Source organism: Gymnoscopelus microlampas (assembly GCF_963454915.1).
Source record: "Gymnoscopelus microlampas genome assembly, chromosome: 12".
In the NCBI taxonomy this organism is placed as follows: Eukaryota; Metazoa; Chordata; class Actinopteri; order Myctophiformes; family Myctophidae; genus Gymnoscopelus; species Gymnoscopelus microlampas.
Window position 1 is genome coordinate 26,309,091 of NC_139949.1, and position 18,825 is coordinate 26,327,915.

Consider the following 18,825-nt stretch of genomic DNA (forward strand, 5'->3'; position numbering starts at 1 on the left):
TTGTCAAAGTGAGTGTATGACACTGTTAACATCAAAAGCCAGGTGCAGAAGTCCACTTTTAATGCCAAAATAAAGTCGGGTCGGACGTCCAGACTACAATATGACGGTCATTCAGAGGTTCGGGGGCCGGGGCTACCGTCCTAAAGTCGGCTGTTAGGCTACGGTGCTACACAGCCACGTTGTTGTTGTGACATGATCCCAAACTCATTTCGCCATTCCGCGGTGTTTACTTATTAATTCAGCCCAGCTTCAAGTTAATTTTGTCGGCAGTGAAGCCAAGGAAACAACACCGATACTTTGGAAGAGACACAAGTCAACTTCCAAATGCTTGTGGCCGGGAAATGATCTTCGCAGAGCGGATAAAGTGTCAGCTCTTCGCCCTGGCCGAGTGGCCGTAACTGTCTGTGCTGCTCGGACTCCGCGCTCGGCGCACTGCGCAGATGAATGTTAGACACCGCCTTGCTTTTCTTTTTTGGGGCTGATGGTGCGTTCAAGGCGCCTCGGAAACACAGAATAGGATGAAATACAACATGACAAACCGATGTAACCATGGAAATTTGGGACACTCTTGAACGAAGTTGAACGAAGAGAGAACGCCGTTCACAAACGCCAGAATGAACGCGTTCACGATAACGTTCATCTAGCGGATATACAGTACGTTCAGTTCACGTTCGCCCAAAATATGAACGAGTTCATGAACGATCGTTCATTGAACGCGTTCAGGCACAACACTGTGCATCATACAGTATATGAGTGACTGACTATCATAAACGATACAGAGCCACCTCCCTGACAATAGCGCCGGGACAATCTGTTTATTCTTGGACCACAATTCTGATATGAGATGACTCTAAGATGACCCAATATTATTTTACATAGAGAAAATACTTCCGTTACCCAGGGGATGAGGGAGTGACGTCAGGACTTCGGTACTCTATAGTGAAACAGACTGGAGTTACAACTGCTTTTTTGCATCTACCCCAAATTCTGCTCAAAATAGCTTGTAGATCGGCTATTTTCGAATAGCCTATGTATAAAATAGGGCTAAAGTGGTTAATGTATGTTTTATAAAATAATAATTTATATCTGCAAAGTGCAGTAACTACAGTAGTAACTAAAGTTTTCAAATAATTGTAGTGTAGTAAAAGTACAATATTTGCCTCTGAGGTGTAGTGGAGTAGAAGTAAAAGTACAGAAAATGGGAAATACTCCAGTAAAGTAAAAAATCCTCAAAAGTGTACTTAAGTACAGTACTTGAGTAAATGTACTTAGTTACTCTCCACCACTGCACGTGCTGCATCGAGCATCACCTTATAAACAGTTCAAATCATCAACTCTATATATTTGTCAACCATTCAGTGTTCAAGAAAACGCTGATAGGGAACGGGCTGTTTGTATAATATCAGACGCTGTGTGCACCCATGTAGCCGGCCACATCACTGATAGCAGAGTGGCATCTCCATCATCATCATACTACGGCCGGCTTCTATCAGCTGATCTGAATATGCAGTGCTGAGGCGGCGGGCTGAGTCAGATGTTTGATAACCCCAGAAGGCTCTCCTCCTTCAATGACGATGCATAATGTTTTCGCTGTCGGGGCAGAAACCTTGTATCTCCATATTTCAACTTTTTATATGTTTTCTTTTGTAAATGAATGCCCTACTTCGTCATACTGTAGTGTCAAACAAAAGTAGCAGAAATAGACGATCTACAAGCTCACAACGCGCCGTGATGCAACAAGTTTTGAGCTTGTAGATCTGCAATTTTTTATTTTATTTTTTGTGAAAGTGAAAGTGGTTAAGTGTGTGTCTGTTGGCTTTTATAAATATTGAACCAATGAAACAAGAGCTTGTACTACAGGTACAACGATCCATTGGAACGCAGGTTAGTTTTTCCATTTCCTAAAGGTATCTCTTTTGGACATACAAGGTTTCCGCCCAATAGTGACGATAATTTGAAATGTTAGATGGGCGAGTCCCCCAACCCCCCCCCAACCCCCCACCTCGGCCTCTGTTCCTCTGGTGGGGTCTCTGCGCGGCTAACGTGTGCATACACAAGGGGGGGGAATCACACGGCACTAGACAAACCCATGCTCGCCATTCCACCCTGGCTAATTTACCTCGCGGCTGCTTAGCATTCCGCCGCTGCCGAGGGGGAATCCCCAGGAGCCTATTATGCCTATTTTGTTGTGAATTAAATAAGCGCTGAAGTGCTGCTTATTCCAATGCTATTTTAAATCATTAATTTTCCAAAGCATCTGTTTCTCACGATGGCTACAGTGTCCCTAGAGAGAGAGAGAGAGAGAGAGAGAGAGAGAGAGCGAGAGAGGGAGAGAGAGATAGAAAGAGGAAAGGTGTTGTTTGAGTGAGAATTCTGGTTCACTGCATAAGGAAAAGTAATAAAAAAAATCTTTCACCCACAGCTGCAACATGCTGTATGAGTGTGAGGCTAAATAACAAGTGATAACTTGTGAATGACTAAAGGAAAGGATTTCTAAGGTGAACCCCCCGCTGCCCCGCCCCCACAGTGAATTTAAGAAACTACGTTCTTATGTGGAGAAAATATCATCGTGTCGCATTAAAAAAGCTTGCGATTTTTTGCATTATAGACCACATTTGGAGTACCCACTCCATTTGCTCTTTTTTAATGCAAAATATCTGAGCAAAAATGACTACCCAGATGTCCGGGCACCTAGGCTCCAAAGTAGCCTGACAGTGCGTCACGGGTTTGAGTCCCGATCCCGACAGACTTTGCTGCATCTCACTCCCCATTTCCTGTCAACCTACTATCCTATCAATAAAGGCATAAAAAAGCCCCAAAATGTATCTTTACAAACTAAAAAGATGACAGGTCTTAAAACCTAGTTCAGACAAAAGATTTTTGTCCATAATATACTTTGTGGTACGAAGGTGCCATGTACCCAAAACAGCCAAAATAGACAATCTAAAAGCTTGTAGATCTGCTATTTACAGATCACGGTGTGTGACACCATACATACATGAGCATACATACATGAAGCATTACATTAGAAAATAGCATTCTGAATTACCCTTTACTCCATGTCAAGGATCCCCAAATTGTATTAGGCCACAGACCCCCATCTGAAAATATTTGGTGCCAGGGACCCCCATACTAGATTTGTGTTGTTAAAGTGCTTAAAAATAATTTCAAATGTTTCACATTTTTTCACTATTTTCTAAAGATGACACCATGCATGATCTCCAAGCTCCCAACACGTCACCATATGATTAGTTGCGAGCTTGTAGATTCGATATTTTCAAATACCCAGTGTATATAAGGGTTAAAGTGGCTAAACTGATTTTGCTGATATATGGACTAATTTAGCTGGGGACCCCCTGGTACACCCTTAAGGGTCCCGGACCCCACTTTTTGAGAACCACCACCTTTACAATACATGCTCTCATCTCTCACACAGTCCCACCAACCATCCACCCCTTTGAGTTCCCTCGCTTCTCCATTGGCCAGCGTGTGTTCATCCCCTGCGTGGTCATGTCTGGCGACCAGCCGGTCTTCATCACCTGGCAGAAGGATGGCCGGCCCATCCCGGCCAGCCTGGGGGTCACCATAGACAACATAGACTTCACCAGCTCGCTGCGCGTCTCCAACCTGACGCTGCTGCACAACGGGAACTACACCTGCATCGCCCGTAACCAGGCCGCCGCCGTGGAGCATCAGAGTCAGCTCATTGTGCGAGGTGAGATGCTATAGATGTCAGACTGGCACGCACCGCTAGTGTGCAGTGGTGGAAGAAGTACTCCATTTTGCTTGACTTAAAGGTTAAACAGGTAACTAACTACATGTGAAAAAATATATATAGTTATTTCATTTTTTCCCCCTCAATCAGCCACTATGTAATTATGCTGGGGTGTTTTCCTGCAGAAAGCCACATCCCTCTGGCTGTATTTTGATTTTGTGCCAGTGTTTATGTAGACATTCCACTGTTTATGTGGCAGAGCTTGCAGATCTGCTACTTTTGATACTTTTTAATTTGAAAAGTAACGGTTTTGGACATATGAGGTTTTACGACAGAGACGATATAGAATATTTATGACTGCCTTTGGAGCACTTCACTATACCAGTGTACACACGGCTGATCAAGAACAATTTTGACTTTGCAGTGCCTCCCAAATTTGTTGTACAACCCAAAGACCAGGACGGCATCTATGGGAAGGCTGTGATACTTAACTGTTCAGCAGAGGGATACCCAGTACCTACCATCCAGTGGGAGTACTCTAAAGGTACATGCATGCATGCTCACAAATCACACACACACCAAGATCATACCCATCTGTTCTATATACAGTACAACCACCTAGGTTCAGTAAGAGTACTTTGAATGTCACAGACGCTCATAGATTTTCCTCATTGAATTGCAAAATATGTTGTTTTTTTCCCCCTGCGGCGAGTAGATCCTCCTTTTGTGAATGCCAACACAACAAACACAATGTCCACAGCCTCGAGGTTGAATTTGAAAGCTAAGCAAGCATCCACCTCCGCAAGCTGCTAACAAACAACGTGAGATGCCGTGTTAAAAGAAAAGGCTTGCACGCTGCTGCTCCAAAAGGAGGAAATACATGATATTGTGTCAGCTAGACTTGCATCACAGTATGTCACTATACTGAAGACTTGACGGTATGACACCTTTACTTCTGTTCGTGTCAAATATTGATACAATCTATTATTTTTTGAACAGGCGCCGGGGTGCCCCAGTTCCAGCCCATAGCCCTAAACTCAGGTTTCCGAATTGAGGTGTTGGTCAATGGCTCTCTGCTCATCAAACATGTGCTGGAGGAAGATAGTGGCTTCTACCTGTGTAGGGTCAGCAATGATGTGGGGGCCGATGTCAGCAAATCCATGTACCTCATGGTCAAAAGTAAGTCGTGTGATTATTAACAGTTCTTCGGGATGCACATACTGTACTGTTTGTGAAGTTGAATGTTTTTCAGTGTCAGGACTTTCAGATCTGCAGTAATTGCTACCAAAGGCTTGTTCATGGCAGCCATTTTGTCGGACTAATAGTGTTGTAAATGACTATTATGACGAAGGCGGTTATAGCTTACCACACACTGTGTGTATGTATGTTGTTATTAGAACATACCTCTTAACCACCGCATCCATATTCTGGGGGAAACGATAGCCAAAAATATTATTTTTGGGGAAGATATTTGGGTGTAGACATAAAAAGCGGTCCAAGTACAGAGCCAACTCGGGTCCAGTTTACTAAGTCTAGAGGGTCTAAATGATTAAAGCTCAAATGTGTTCAGCCAGTCTTCAAATAATCATTCATTAGCGATACTGTATATACTTTGACCGGCTGACCTTCCTGGTGTCTGCAAAAGCTGCTTGGGGGGGTCACTCGCTCACTGCTGCGGGGGGGTCGGGGGCACCGAGAGGTCGAAGGTTAAACGAGCTGGAGTCAGGGTCTGCTTTGTCCGTGACAGTCAGGAGCCACCGGCACCCTGGTGTCTGCGGCACGCTTTCTGCCTGAGCGAATCCTACGAAAGCAACGCTCACTGCCACCACCGCCACATCGCTTGGAGAAAGCAGTGTTTATCCGCGCTGTGACCAAGGACTTAGCTCCCCTCCATTAAATCCTGAATTCTGCATGCAGGCAGGGGCTGCCATGTGGAAAAGAGGACTGAGGGATGGGGGGTGGGGGGGGGGGGGGGGGGGTGAGGGAGAGAGGGAGGAAGTAAGGATTGGGTTATCCATGTACATTCTTCCCCCTCTCTTCCCTTTATAATTTAGTCTTCGCCTTCTCTACTGCACGCTCTCTTAAGACAGCTTATCCTAGTTTCTGGCTCTATATTTATGTGCATGAGGAAGGTTGGGCGTTTTGTATATGGTTCAGTATAAATAGCCATCCCCTTTTTTTTTCCAGTGATAACCCCCCCCCCCCTATTGGTGTGTGTGCATGTGTTTGTCTAAACAGACAGTTTGTTTAATGGTTTGGCTTTTCGTTTCAGGAGGTTGACATCCCAATCACAATGTCTTGTTTTCAGGTTATGTTTTATTGAGGTATTGTTCAGGATGGCTAAAATGCACACCCAAAATATAGCAACATACAGTACACTTCGAAAGTCAGTGATACAGGAATCAAACAAGAGATTTTGCTGAGCTGTACATAATTCATCCAATTTGCTTATCAAATGTAGCACACCAGGGGCCTGCTCCTAAACGCTCCTTTATGATGTAGCAACCCTTTTTTTCTAATAAGAATACTGCCCTCTTCTGGTAAAAAGTGAAACTGACAAACCATGGTAGACCACCAGACTATTGAACTTGCCCCCCCCCCCCCCCCCCCCCCCTAAATTAAAGGATACATTATTTATCAGTCAGTGATAATACTAGATTCTCACCAATACAAACACTAGTTTCTGATTCCCACAAAATGTGCATTTCAGTGTTTTCTTTTTATGGGTTTATATTAGAGGTGTAACGATATAGTAACTGCATCGAAAAATCGTTTTGAATTTTCAGCGATCTACTATATCGATATGCAAACAGCGAAATATTGTATCGTTTGACTTTGTATCGTATCGAAACGTTTTGCAATGCAAATAATCAATTTTATGCAATACTAAGTACTTTTAAGAAGAAAAAAGAGAAAGAGGGGTTTATATCCAGTATCCAGGTATTTATTTTTCACACAGATACAGTTACTATATCGATTTTTTATGGGCTCATAGCGCGGCACTTGGTGCTGCACTATGAGCTTTTATATCTGCTATTTTTGAAAAGTCAAAGAAATCTAAAATGACAGAGATGCGTTCCCGGATTGAATGGTTTAAATGACATGAACAAATACTGAATGCTCTGTTTAAGGTGATTGTCCAGTTTGCTGCTCATCTGTTATTTGTGCCAAAGGATTGCCTATTGTTCTTTTGTAACGTCCCTACGTGTGCAGTAAGCTCTGTCATAACACAAAATAGCCGTATTAGTTTGTTTTTGCATTTTGCATGTGCGTGCATGCGTGCGTGCGTGTGACTGAGCATTCCCTTAGGTGTGAGCTCATCTCCCTGAGTGTCAGCTTGTTGTTATGATAGTTGTGTTGTCCCTTTGGTCGAGTTGTCTCTCTGTGCAGTAACCCGAACCTCCCTGGGATCCCTTGGAACATAACCTCACCCCCAGCTCCCCTGTGTGTGTGTGTGTGTGTGTGTGTGTGTGTGTGTGTGTGTGTGTGTGTGTGTGTGTGTGTGTGTGTGTGTGTGTGTGTGTGTGTGTGTGTGTGTGTGTGTGTGTGTGTGTGTGTGTGTGTGTGTGTGTGTGTGTGTGTGTGTGTGTGTGTGTGTGTGTGTGTGTGTGTGTGTGTGTGTGTGTGTGTGTGTGTGTGTGTGTGTGTGTGTGTGTGTGTGTGTGTGTGTGTGTGTGTGTGTGTGTGTGTGTGTGTGTGTGTGTGTGTGTGTGTGTGTGTGTGTGTGTGTGTGTGTGTGTGTGTGTGTGTGTGTGTGTGTGTGTGTGTGTGTGTGTGTGTGTGTGTGTGACAAAGGGCTCATTAACCCCAGAAGCCTCCACAGGCCCTGAGCACCAGGCCCGGCCTGTAATTGTGTGGTAATGTGTAGTACCTTACCGTAATGTTCTAATATAGGGGCACCATACCGTAATGTTCTGCAATATGCAGTAGGCTGGCTACCATACCGTAATGCTCTAATATAGAGGCACCATACCGTTCAGTAATATGCAGTACCAGACTGTAATGTTGTGTAATATACCATACCATACGGTAATGTTCTGTACAGTATCATACTGTAATTTTATTGCTGCCCTACTTCGTCATACTACTACAGTACCATAGTGTAATGTTGTAGTTATATACAGTACCATAGTGTAATGTTGTAGTAATATACAGTACCATGGTGTAATGTTGTAGTAATATACAGTACCATGGTGTAATGTTGTAGTAATATGCAGTACCATAGTGTAATGTTGTAGTAATATGCAGTACCATAGTGTAATGTTGTAGTAATATGCAGTACCGTAGTGTAATGTTGTAGTAATATACAGTACCATAGTGTAATGTTGTAGTAATATACAGTACCATAGTGTAACGTTGTAGTAATATACAGTACCATAGTGTAACGTTGTAGTAATATACAGTACCATAGTGTAATGTTCTAGTAATATGCAGTACCGTAGTGTAATGTTCTAGTACTATGCAGTTCTAGTAATATGCAGTACCGTAGTGTAATGTTTTAGTAATATGCAGTTCTACTAATATGCAGTAGTGTAATGTTCTAGTAATATGCAGTACCAGACTGTAGTGCTCCTTGTACATGCTGTGCTGTTGTTTATCCAGGACAGCCTACACTGCTTGAGCAGCGGCAGCTACACCGTGGAATCCCTTCGTGTTAACTTAACTCTGAGACTGTACAAATGTAACCAAATGGACCCGTAAGGGTCCATTTGGTTACAGTTGTACAGTCTCAGGGTTAAATGAACACCAAGGATTTTTACTGTGTACTTAAGAGGCTTAGGAGCCAATTAGGGAAGCACACAAGCTGACGCATGCTAAAGTGCTCACGTGATGGATAGTATGATCTTCGTCGTGCATTATTGGCTGTTCCCAAGTTCAGCTCGGTTTATCCACCAGCACTGGAGATGTAGACAGATCGACACACCCAACGATAGATGCAAGTGCAATGCAGGATCCATACACTGTACTGTAGGTACCTGACGCTGACGCAAGTCCGCGCGAGCGCACGCACGCACGCGCGCGCGCGCGCGCGCGCGCGCACACACACACACACACACACACACACACACACACACACACACACACACACACACACACACACACACACACACACACACACACACACACACTTGAATTAATATACTTGTGAGGAATAAACAGCCGAAAAGTACCCAAAACAGTTTCCATTGAAAGTACCTGAAAAGTATTCCATAGAAAGGATCACAATGGAAATAAGCCTTCGAGTTTTTGTTGGTGTTTATCCTTTTGACTATGTTATGCACATGTTATTTTGCTTGTACATGCGCATATATCAATAAAGAATAATAATAATTAAAAAAAAAGGATCTACAAGCCCATAACACGTTGCACTGCGATCCACCAACCTCAGTCTTTTCCTAATTGTAAGTCTAACCCCACAGATCATTTTAACCTTTGAACAACCATTTAACTTGAGGATGACGAGTTTCTCAAATTCTTGTGGGGACATGAATGCCCTGACAAGTCTAGTAATACAAGAACACACACACACACACACACACACACACACACACACACACACACACACACACACACACACACACACACCATCAGCACTTCCCCTACCTCACCTGCATCCTGCACACAGAAGAAAACACAACAAACAACACACACTTTAATTCAAAGACATAATGTACAAGCATGACTACAACGCACGCAGTGCAATGATTACAACAAGAATAATGGTCCCTATGGGTTAATGCAGTGGTTTAGATCCCAGCCTGCCAGGCTATTGTAGTGGACTCCTGGGGAAATGAATTGCAGCTATTGTGATGTCCTAGCTTGGCACTTCCATTGTTATCAGTGTCTGTACACAGGCTAATGCCTAAATTATGCTCCGTCGCATGACGGTGTCTCGCCCCGAAAATAGCAGACCTACAAGCTCACAATTCGGTGCATCGGCACGTGTTGTGATCTTGTAGGTTGGCTATTTTCTGAGCACGATGTATAAATGGCGCTTAATGCCTCATCATAACACACCATGCATCATCCCGTAGCAACACTGCCACGCCTGTTCATTATTTATACGCTGCCCTATGATGGTGTCATCACACGCCGGAAATACGCCGATCTACAAGCTCCCAATGCGTCGCGGTGAGAGGCGTTGGGAGCTTGTAGATCGGTTATTTTCGGTGCGTGACAACGGCATACAATAAAGTACAACTCAGGGTTTACAGGCAGTGGAATTTGTTTGTGCAGACCATTGTACTGAGTGTGTGTGTGTGTGTGTGTGTGTGTGTGTGTGTGTGTGTGTGTGTGTGTGTGTGTGTGTGTGTGTGTGTGTGTGTGTGTGTGTGTGTGTGTGTGTGTGTGTGTGTGTGTGTGTGTGTGTATTAATTGATTTTTTAACTGCAGTAATATTATAATTGTTTTGCTTTTTTGTTACAGTAGACCAATGATTCTTATTCAATTCCATGCCAAGTATTTTTTCTACCTCCAAAACAGCTGCAGTTGAGTCAATTCATTACTACAGCGGATGCTATCAGTCAGTCAACAAGCACTCAGTGTTTATCAGTGCCAATTAAGACCAATCAAGTCTATTAGACGTCATAATGTAGCCAGACACAGCGATGAAAGCCAAGCACATAATGAGACTTAATTGGAGAAAAAACGGTTGTACATACACATAGCCTCCCAATCCTAACGTCCTTGAGAGAAACAGACAGAGGAGAATCACGTTTGTTTTGTTTCCTATTTATCCAGCCAAATAGCCAGTGGTGGACAGTAATGAAGAACATTTACTTGAGTATCTGCACTTATTACTTACTTTTTTTTTATGCTTTCACTCCACATTTCAAAGACAAATATTGTGCTTTTGACTCCACTACATTCCTAGGAAGGGAAAACGTATGTTATGAATTAACCACTTAAGCAGTATTTTTCAGCTGCTATTTTCACTATTGTTGATATTGTTTTTTCTGTAATTTGTACTTTTAAATACTTAAGTACTTTTTGAATACTCAAGTATCTTTACTGCAATACTTTAACTCAAGCACAAATTTAACAAGCAGCTGTCAGTCACTTGTAGTTGAGTAATATTTGACCAGGAGTGACTATACTTTGACTCAAGTACTGGGGGTTGAGTACTTTGTCCACCACTCCCCTCCACCCACCTCACCACCCTGAAGGCCACTGTGTCTGTGGGCATACCGTTCCTATCATGCTCCATGATCCAAGCCAATTGTGCAGCTAAAGGAATTATTTCAGTACGTTGCGGGCAGCCAGTGAACCAGTCATCTTTGTGCCATAGCAGTGACGACCCCCCTCCCTCCCACGCCAGACCATGTCTTTTCCCTGTGCCTACTTACACTGTGCCTCGGGGCCACTGTGCTAGAGAGATCTTGTCTTGTCTTTACTCGTCTGCCCCCCCGTACGCCCCTCTCCCCCGCCCCCCCCCCCGTCCCCCTCCCGCCCCCCGCCCACTGCCCCCAGTGCACGATTGAGCCAGGGCACCCTGTGGCCTACATTGGCCCCCGCCAGGCAGCTATATAGTGACACAGAGCGGGCTAAATGTAGGCTGGCGTCCTAGAGCCACTAGCCTCGATCTCCAGACTTTTTTGTTTAGTTTAGCTGAAAAATAAAAGCCTGGAGGAGCGCGTCGGTGTACCCGGTATGAGGAAGTGCTCATTTCCCCAACCAACCAGAGTGCAGTGGGCGTCGCTCGTAATGTTATGTTAACGGGGCGGGGGTTGACGGACAGATCGGTGAACCAATGGGATCAGCCGCAATCTCTCTGCGCCTCTATACACCCGCCCCTCTATACACGAAATCAGAAGCGTTGGTGCAGCCTATAGAGCCACTGACGTGGACTTTATAATACAGTGTGTACGGCAACCATGCTAGCTTTGCTCAACAGCAGAGGAGAAGCCAGCAGACTTCAGATATGTGAAGAGGTTGTTTCAGAATGAAATACCAACCTTTTGAAAAAGACACCAAGAGATTTTGCAGACGCTCTTAGTCTCTCTGGATTAAGAGCATCTGCTAAAGGCCTAAATTGTAAATGTGTTAGCATGCAATTCACAACATCTACCAATATGGTAGAGTATATCATGTAATTCTGTGGCTGCCAACATGATGACAATATTAACACATTTACATACTAGACAAGGCCTATTTGCCAGTCATTGTACATAAAGTACTGTAGCACTCTCCTTTCCCCCCCCAAAGGGAGTATTTAGCATTTTATAAATCAACACTTTATATGGACATTTATATACTGTAGACGCTTTATATGCAGCAACTTAGGTGCTTATGGAGATGAATGCTGAAAGCCTCAGATCGGGGTGTCTTGTTTCTGCCCAGTTTGCTCCATAAATGCTGGCTCTAAAATAGATTGTAGACCATTTGGAGCCTGTCTCACTCTCTGAGTCTATAGTGATTTTTTGAGAGTGTCCATTCAGGAATCATTTCATTGCCGTCGGGCAGAAACCTTGTATCTCCATGTTTCAAATTGTTATGTTTTTTCCGTTAATTAATGCCCTGCTACTTCATCATACAAGTGTTGCACAAAAGCAGATCTAAAAGCTCCGGCTATTTCCCTACTTTGAAATGTTTTATAAAATGATTAATAAAAAAAGGAACAGCTTTGGACATACAAGGTTTCCACCCGACAGCAATCATTTCATATTGTTAACCACTTAGGCCCTCTATTCTTGGTAAAACAGTCCTGAGTTGGCTCTGTAATTGGTCCGCTCTGGTGTCCTTGTGCATCAAATCTCTTGCCAGAAATAGCAGATCTGCAAGCTCATTGTGAGCTTGTAGATCGGCTATTTTCGGCAAATGTTCCCTCAGGAACAGGGATACCAGGGCTGCAGTGGTTAACTCACACACACACACACACACACACACACACACACACACACACACACACACACACACACACACACACACACACACAGTACCATCTTGCTCGTGTTGTTTTCAGCGGCGCCGACACCACCCGATAAAGACATTTTCAGCGTTTCCTACTCTATTTTTTTTTCTTTCCTTTTTCTTTTTTTGTACTCTGCATTGCGACATTCGGGGCGGCGATTGTGTAATCATCATACTCCCCGTGAAAATCAATGGCAGGTTCCATGTTCTATTCCTGGCTACTAGAAATGGCCCATTCTAAGAGCAGAGATTGGAGAGAGAAGAGAGAGAGGGGGGGGGGGAGAGGAGAGACTGTCCGATGCTGGTTGGCATGGTAACCTGGCCAGGTGAAAGGGAGCCTGGGAGAAGAAGAGAGAGGGGGGGGGGGGGGGGGGGGGGGGGTAGTGGAGGGAGGGGGGCTTTTGTCTCATGGGAGCAGCCAATCAGCAACCAGCCTATCCCCCCCATACAATCCCCTGCAGGCATACTGTGTATCATCAGTGCCCTCTGGGTTGTTGTGGAGGAACAGGACACTGTGCTGCTACACTCTACAGCAGCCACTCCCAACCTGGGGGCTGGGGCCCACTGATGGGCCGTGAGGATATTGCAAGTGGGCCCCGGGAATAATTGGCAAAAACACTAAGATTTTTATGATACACTAAGATTTTATGAACATTTATATTTAAAAGAAACATTATGTTGGGGGGAAAAAAACATTTTCTTCTTTAAAACCTTTGAATATGAGATGCCGGTAAATAGGAACTTAAAGTATACTATGTGGGTGCTAATTTAACTGTAAAAACACACACACACAAACACACACACATACACAAACACACATGCATGTCTGCAAACACATGTATATACAGTACACACACATCATGCACATACAGTACACATGCACAGACACGTGCCCAAATAGTACAGTGTCTTGCAACACACCTGTGCTTGAGTTTCTTTCTTTATTTGAGTTTTCCTCTCTTTGTCATTAAATAAATATGAAGATGCGCATTAAAGATAAAGTGATGGGTGCTTACATGTGGAATATTGTCTGCCTCACATAATTTAATTACACTCTCTGTTTGTGGACGGGAACCCAAATAAATGAGTACTCAAATGATCCAGAATTGGTGGTCTTCATTGTCAGTAATTGGGCTGGCACAATTTGTGTAATATTTAATTGACAATTGTTTGCTGGTCACAGAAACCAGTAAAATGTCCATTACATGATGGAAAGCCTTTTTCAAATTGGGTCCTTAATTACTAATGGTGCCAAGATTATAAGATGACTAATGAAATAGTGTAAAGACCATTTGAAATGTAATTATAAGTGAATTGAAACATTAAGTTTGCTAATGTCATCTGTAAAAATTTCTGTGAAATATATATATTTCATGGAAAATGTAGATTTGATTGTCACTGATATAAGACATTAAAACCGGGAAAGCATCTGTGTCATTTTGGATTTTTTTGCGTTGGTTATTCAAAAATAGCAGATGTGCCGCACTGCAAGCTTGTACATCTGCTATTTTTTTAAATGTTTTGAACATTCTTGAAAGTGTTTGAAATTTTAGTTTAGAAGGCATTTGTAGATTCTGCCTCAGGTCTTAATGGGATAAACATGCCCACCATAAATAGAAGTGAATATGCACCAATATACAGACTACACAACCTTGAGAGACCTGTTGAGGACAACAATAGGTAAAGGACAACTGATGAGGGAGTTACTTACAGGCTGCACTCGTACTGTATTCGTTCTGTTGATATTCTGTACTGTATATTCGTTCATAATTATATTCATTGGTGATAGACTGTGTCTTGTGTCACAACCTAAACATAACTATTGTATTGTATTTTATTTATTTTTATTTGCTTTATTTGCTTTGTTTCACTCTTACTCCTGTTGCTACTATGACACCTTCATTTCCGCTGTTTTTTAAATATTATCTTATCTTACTTTATGTGTCTAGTTCCACCTTTACAAATCCATTCCTTTCGATTATCAAACACTTTGTGTACACTACAGTTACATTCTTTGTTGTCAATTCCAGATTGTCTGTATGTGACGTGTCGCCTGGCATGCCATCTCAACCCGTCAGTAGTGTCAACAACATTGCTGTGTAGTGTGCGCCTCCTCTGAGCCACTCGCACGGCAAAACGAGAGTAATGTAGCTTTGCTCCAAAACGATAGCGTTTACATAAAGCCAGAGCAGGGTTTCTTTTTTTCTCCCCCCTCCTCACTTGTCCAAACGCGCCTCACTAAAAATTCATACTTGTCATGCAAAATAAATCAACGTTCTTTTCCGTTGCCGAGCTCCAAATGGCTGGGGAGTGAATAAGAGATGAGGCTTAAATGTTTGCAACCCCTTGCCTGACGCTTCCCATCACATCAACGGAATCATGCATGCTCTGTGTGTGTGTGTGTGTGTGTGTGTGTGTGTGTGTGTGTGTGTGTGTGTGTGTGTGTGTGTGTGTGTGTGTGTGTGTGTGTGTGTGTGTGTGTGTGTGTGTGTGTGTGCGTGCGTGCGTGCGTGCGTGCGTGCGTGCGTGCGTGCGTGCGTGCGTGCGTGCGTGCGTGCGTGCGTGCGTGAGAGAGTGAGCAGAAGAGCAGCAGAGACAGACGAAGAGAGGATGCATGTGCGTGTGCATCCTGTACATGTGTGTGTGTGTCTGGGAGCAGAGGGGGTGTTACACACGCTGTTGTGGGTGTAATGAGGCGTGTGCATCGTTAGTGTGTATTTAAGGCTGTGTCTTCAGCGTTGTCTGAGCAGCGCTACTGTACCAATAGGGACCCTCAGATACGTGGCTTGTTGCCATCAGCGCAACATCACAGGGAGGATGTATGCACACTTAAGAGAGATGTTGAAACCACAGCGTGAGAGCGTAATGCTTCATTTATACCCCGTAGTACGATGGTGTGGCTTATCTAAGCTAATCAGGTTTTGTCAGCAAGCGAAGTATAACTCAACCACTTAGAGTCTATACTTACTTGTAAAGTGGATCCGAGTTGGATTGTACTTGGTGTGTTCTTTTCCGATCTACTCCAAATCTATTTTTTTTTTTAATAGCATCGCGTTGTAAGCTTGTAGATCTGCAATTTTTGTTGAAGTTTTCCCCAGAATAGGGATACTGGGGTTCAAGTGGTTACACTTAATGTGAACCAGTGTGTCGCCCACTTGACCACATGAACCCCAGCATCCCTATCCTGGGGCAACCTTTCAGGGAAAATAGCAGATCTACAAGCCCACAACGCATCACGTCTGTGAGATGTTGTGAGCTTGTAGATCAGCTAATTTTCGGCAAAGAGATTTGATGTCTGGACTCCGGTCAGGAGTAGATTGAATTATAAGTGTTTAATGACCCAACACTACTGATATCTTTCCATGCAAAACTAATAGATTATAAACAAGACTACTGGGGTATGTGATGCATTGAATATGATCATTCTGTGTCAAATCATGAATAAGCTACATTTAGCTACGTTAAGCAGTTACATTATAAATGCAAATCTTTCCAGCTTCAAATGCACTTAATTATAGAGCATGTTAAGTAACACTATTTCTGTTTTGACCTGATGCATTGTTAGGCAATGTTGCAGAAATTGAAATGCACAACGGTGCGCGAAAGGATACCAACATTTGTCATGTTGACATATGTTGACACTCTCAAGATTTAACCACTTAAACCCTCTAGGCTTAGTAAACTGGACCTGAGTTCCTGGCTCTGTGCTTGGACCGTTTTTTTCCTGTCTATGTCAAATCTCTATTGACAAGCTCACAATGCGTGACGTTGCATCGTGTTGTGTGCTTGTAGATCCCCCAGAATATGGATGCTGGGGCTCTACTGGTTTAAAGTATGAATGGGACACAATGCATATCTGGTCTTTGACATAAATGTAACCTTCTCTCCTTCGTCTCTCCCTCTCTCTATTCTCGTCTCGTGGTGCAGTCCCTGCCATGATCACTTCCTACCCCAACACCACGCTGGCCACGCAGGGGGAGGAGAAGAAGATGAGCTGCACCGCCCACGGAGAGAAGCCCATCATGGTGCGCTGGGAGAAGGAGGAGCGCATCATCAACCCAGAGACCAGCCGCTACGTGGTCACCGTCAAGGAGGTGGCCGACGAGGTCATCTCCACCTTACAGGTACCATGACTTTATACTGCAGCTGTTCAGGTCTCCTGAAATGAAGCATCAGGGTTTTTTTGATTGATTGATTGATTGAATACTTCATTAGTCAGAAATATAAACAGCACATGGTACAGTCAGACATTAAGGCTAAAAGGATAACACAAAAAAGTCATGGGGACTTCTGTCCATTGTGGTCCTATGTATTCAATTCATTGCATAAAAAAATCAATTCATTGCATAAAAAACCCCACAATAATACATTTTTAAACTGATTGTGATACATGATAAACTAATATTGCTGCGGACCCCCTGGAACCCCAGCAAGGAACATCTTAAGAGCTCAGCTATCAGTGCCTTACTGTATAACTGTAATCCATTTGTTGCAATAAATAGTTAAATCTATGACAAGAGTGTTCCTGACTCAAAGGTGTTTTTCTTTTCTCAATTTCTTGCTGAACATCAGATTATGCCCACGGTGAGAGAGGATTCTGGATTCTTCTCTTGCCATGCCATTAACTCATTTGGTGAAGACAGAGGAATCATTCAGCTCACAGTGCAAGGTACAGGAGAAAAACCCTATTTTTCAGGATTTCTTTTTTTTACCTGTGTTCCAATGGATCCAGTGTAGTTATTATTTAGTTACAAGCTCGTATTAATATTTTTCATTGGTTTGTGTCAAATCCACAGACAGAAGTAACCAATTTCAACTTGGCATCCCTATTTTGTAGGAATATAGTGAAAAGTAGCAGATCTACAAGCTCACAGTGTGTTGGGATGTGACGCATTGTGACCTTGTAGACTGGTTATTTTTCGCTACTTTTGCGTGACACTGTTGTTCGACAAAGTATAAAATAAAGGCTTAAGTGGTTAAAGGATGATCAATAGCCTTAATTTATGAAAAGAAAAAAAAAACATGAAAACAGAATATGCTACAGTAATACTGTACTGTTGATATGGGACATTGCAACCTGCATGCAAACTGCATGCAAGGTAATATGCCTGTGTTCAGTGTACAGTAACAATGAAATAACAGCAGAGTGTAATGTGTCTCCCAGAGCCCCCCGACCCCCCAGAGGTGGAGATCAGAGAGGTGAAGGACAGGACCATCGCCCTGCGCTGGACCATGGGCTTTGATGGCAACAGCCCAATCACAGGCTTTGACATCGAGAGCAAGAATAAATCTGGTAAAGGAGTTTCCTGGACATGTGATACAGATACATGAATGTATGTAAAATGGACCCTTTCAGAGTCCGGGTTTTACTGTTTGGGCTCATTAATGTTCATTCTAATCTTTAGGCTTTTGCTGAATCGTGCTGAATTTCTCAGGATGAGATTCGACCCCTTATAATATTCACTTTGTCTTAGAGTGCCATAATTCAATAGAGCCTTAGCCTTAATGCACTTAGCTGGCTTTGACCTTTTCCAAACCTGACTCGTCGTCCTTGGTAACCCCAATAAACCTTACCCCCTCCCCCTTCTCGCTCAGCCTCCTGGGATACGGCTCAGAAGACCAAAGACGTCTCCCCCCAGCTGAACCAGGCCACCATCATTGACCTGCATCCCTCCTCCACCTACAACATACGCATGTTCGCCAAGAACCTCATCGGCAAGAGTGAGGCCAGCAATGAGCTCACTATCACCACAGATGAAGCAGGTAAACATGAGACATACCTCCCTGCCCGATGGGGAATACAAGATTGTTGTGCACTGTTATAGAATGCACATCCTGCCTTATGCACACACACGCGCTCGCACACACGCACACACACACCACACACTCACACACACACCATGTGAGGCACCTGACTCCATGAAGCGCGCCTGGAAGTTAGATTTGATATGCTGTACAACAATTCTGTACTGTACACCAAATCTGAGGTATAATAATACCTCTGTTTGACAGACTCAGGTGTGTTTGACAGACTCAGGTGTGTCTGGCAGACAGACCTGAGTGAGTAATGTTTAAATTACACTCTGTCGTATGCCGGTGTTGTGTGCCGAAAATAGCCGATCTAGTAGATTGGCTATTTTCGGTGCAGGACACCGTTGTACGACAAAGTATAAATGGCAGTTCACACCAAGCATTAACTA

General features: G+C 43.5%; 1 protein-coding gene across 2 annotated transcripts in view; it reads left to right on the top strand.

Annotated features, from left to right (window-relative positions):
• The window catches only part of dscama (Down syndrome cell adhesion molecule a), a 112,406-nt gene that overhangs the window by 74,229 nt on the left and 19,352 nt on the right, over window positions 1-18,825 (top strand). For both annotated transcript variants that reach the window (XM_084074780.1, XM_084074779.1), the window contains exons 9-15: window positions 3,437-3,715; window positions 4,140-4,259; window positions 4,715-4,894; window positions 16,553-16,749; window positions 17,198-17,294; window positions 17,790-17,918; window positions 18,221-18,388. In XM_084074780.1, coding sequence (XP_083930906.1) covers window positions 3,437-3,715; window positions 4,140-4,259; window positions 4,715-4,894; window positions 16,553-16,749; window positions 17,198-17,294; window positions 17,790-17,918; window positions 18,221-18,388 — 1,170 coding nt within the window. The remainder of the gene's footprint in view (window positions 1-3,436; window positions 3,716-4,139; window positions 4,260-4,714; window positions 4,895-16,552; window positions 16,750-17,197; window positions 17,295-17,789; window positions 17,919-18,220; window positions 18,389-18,825) is intronic.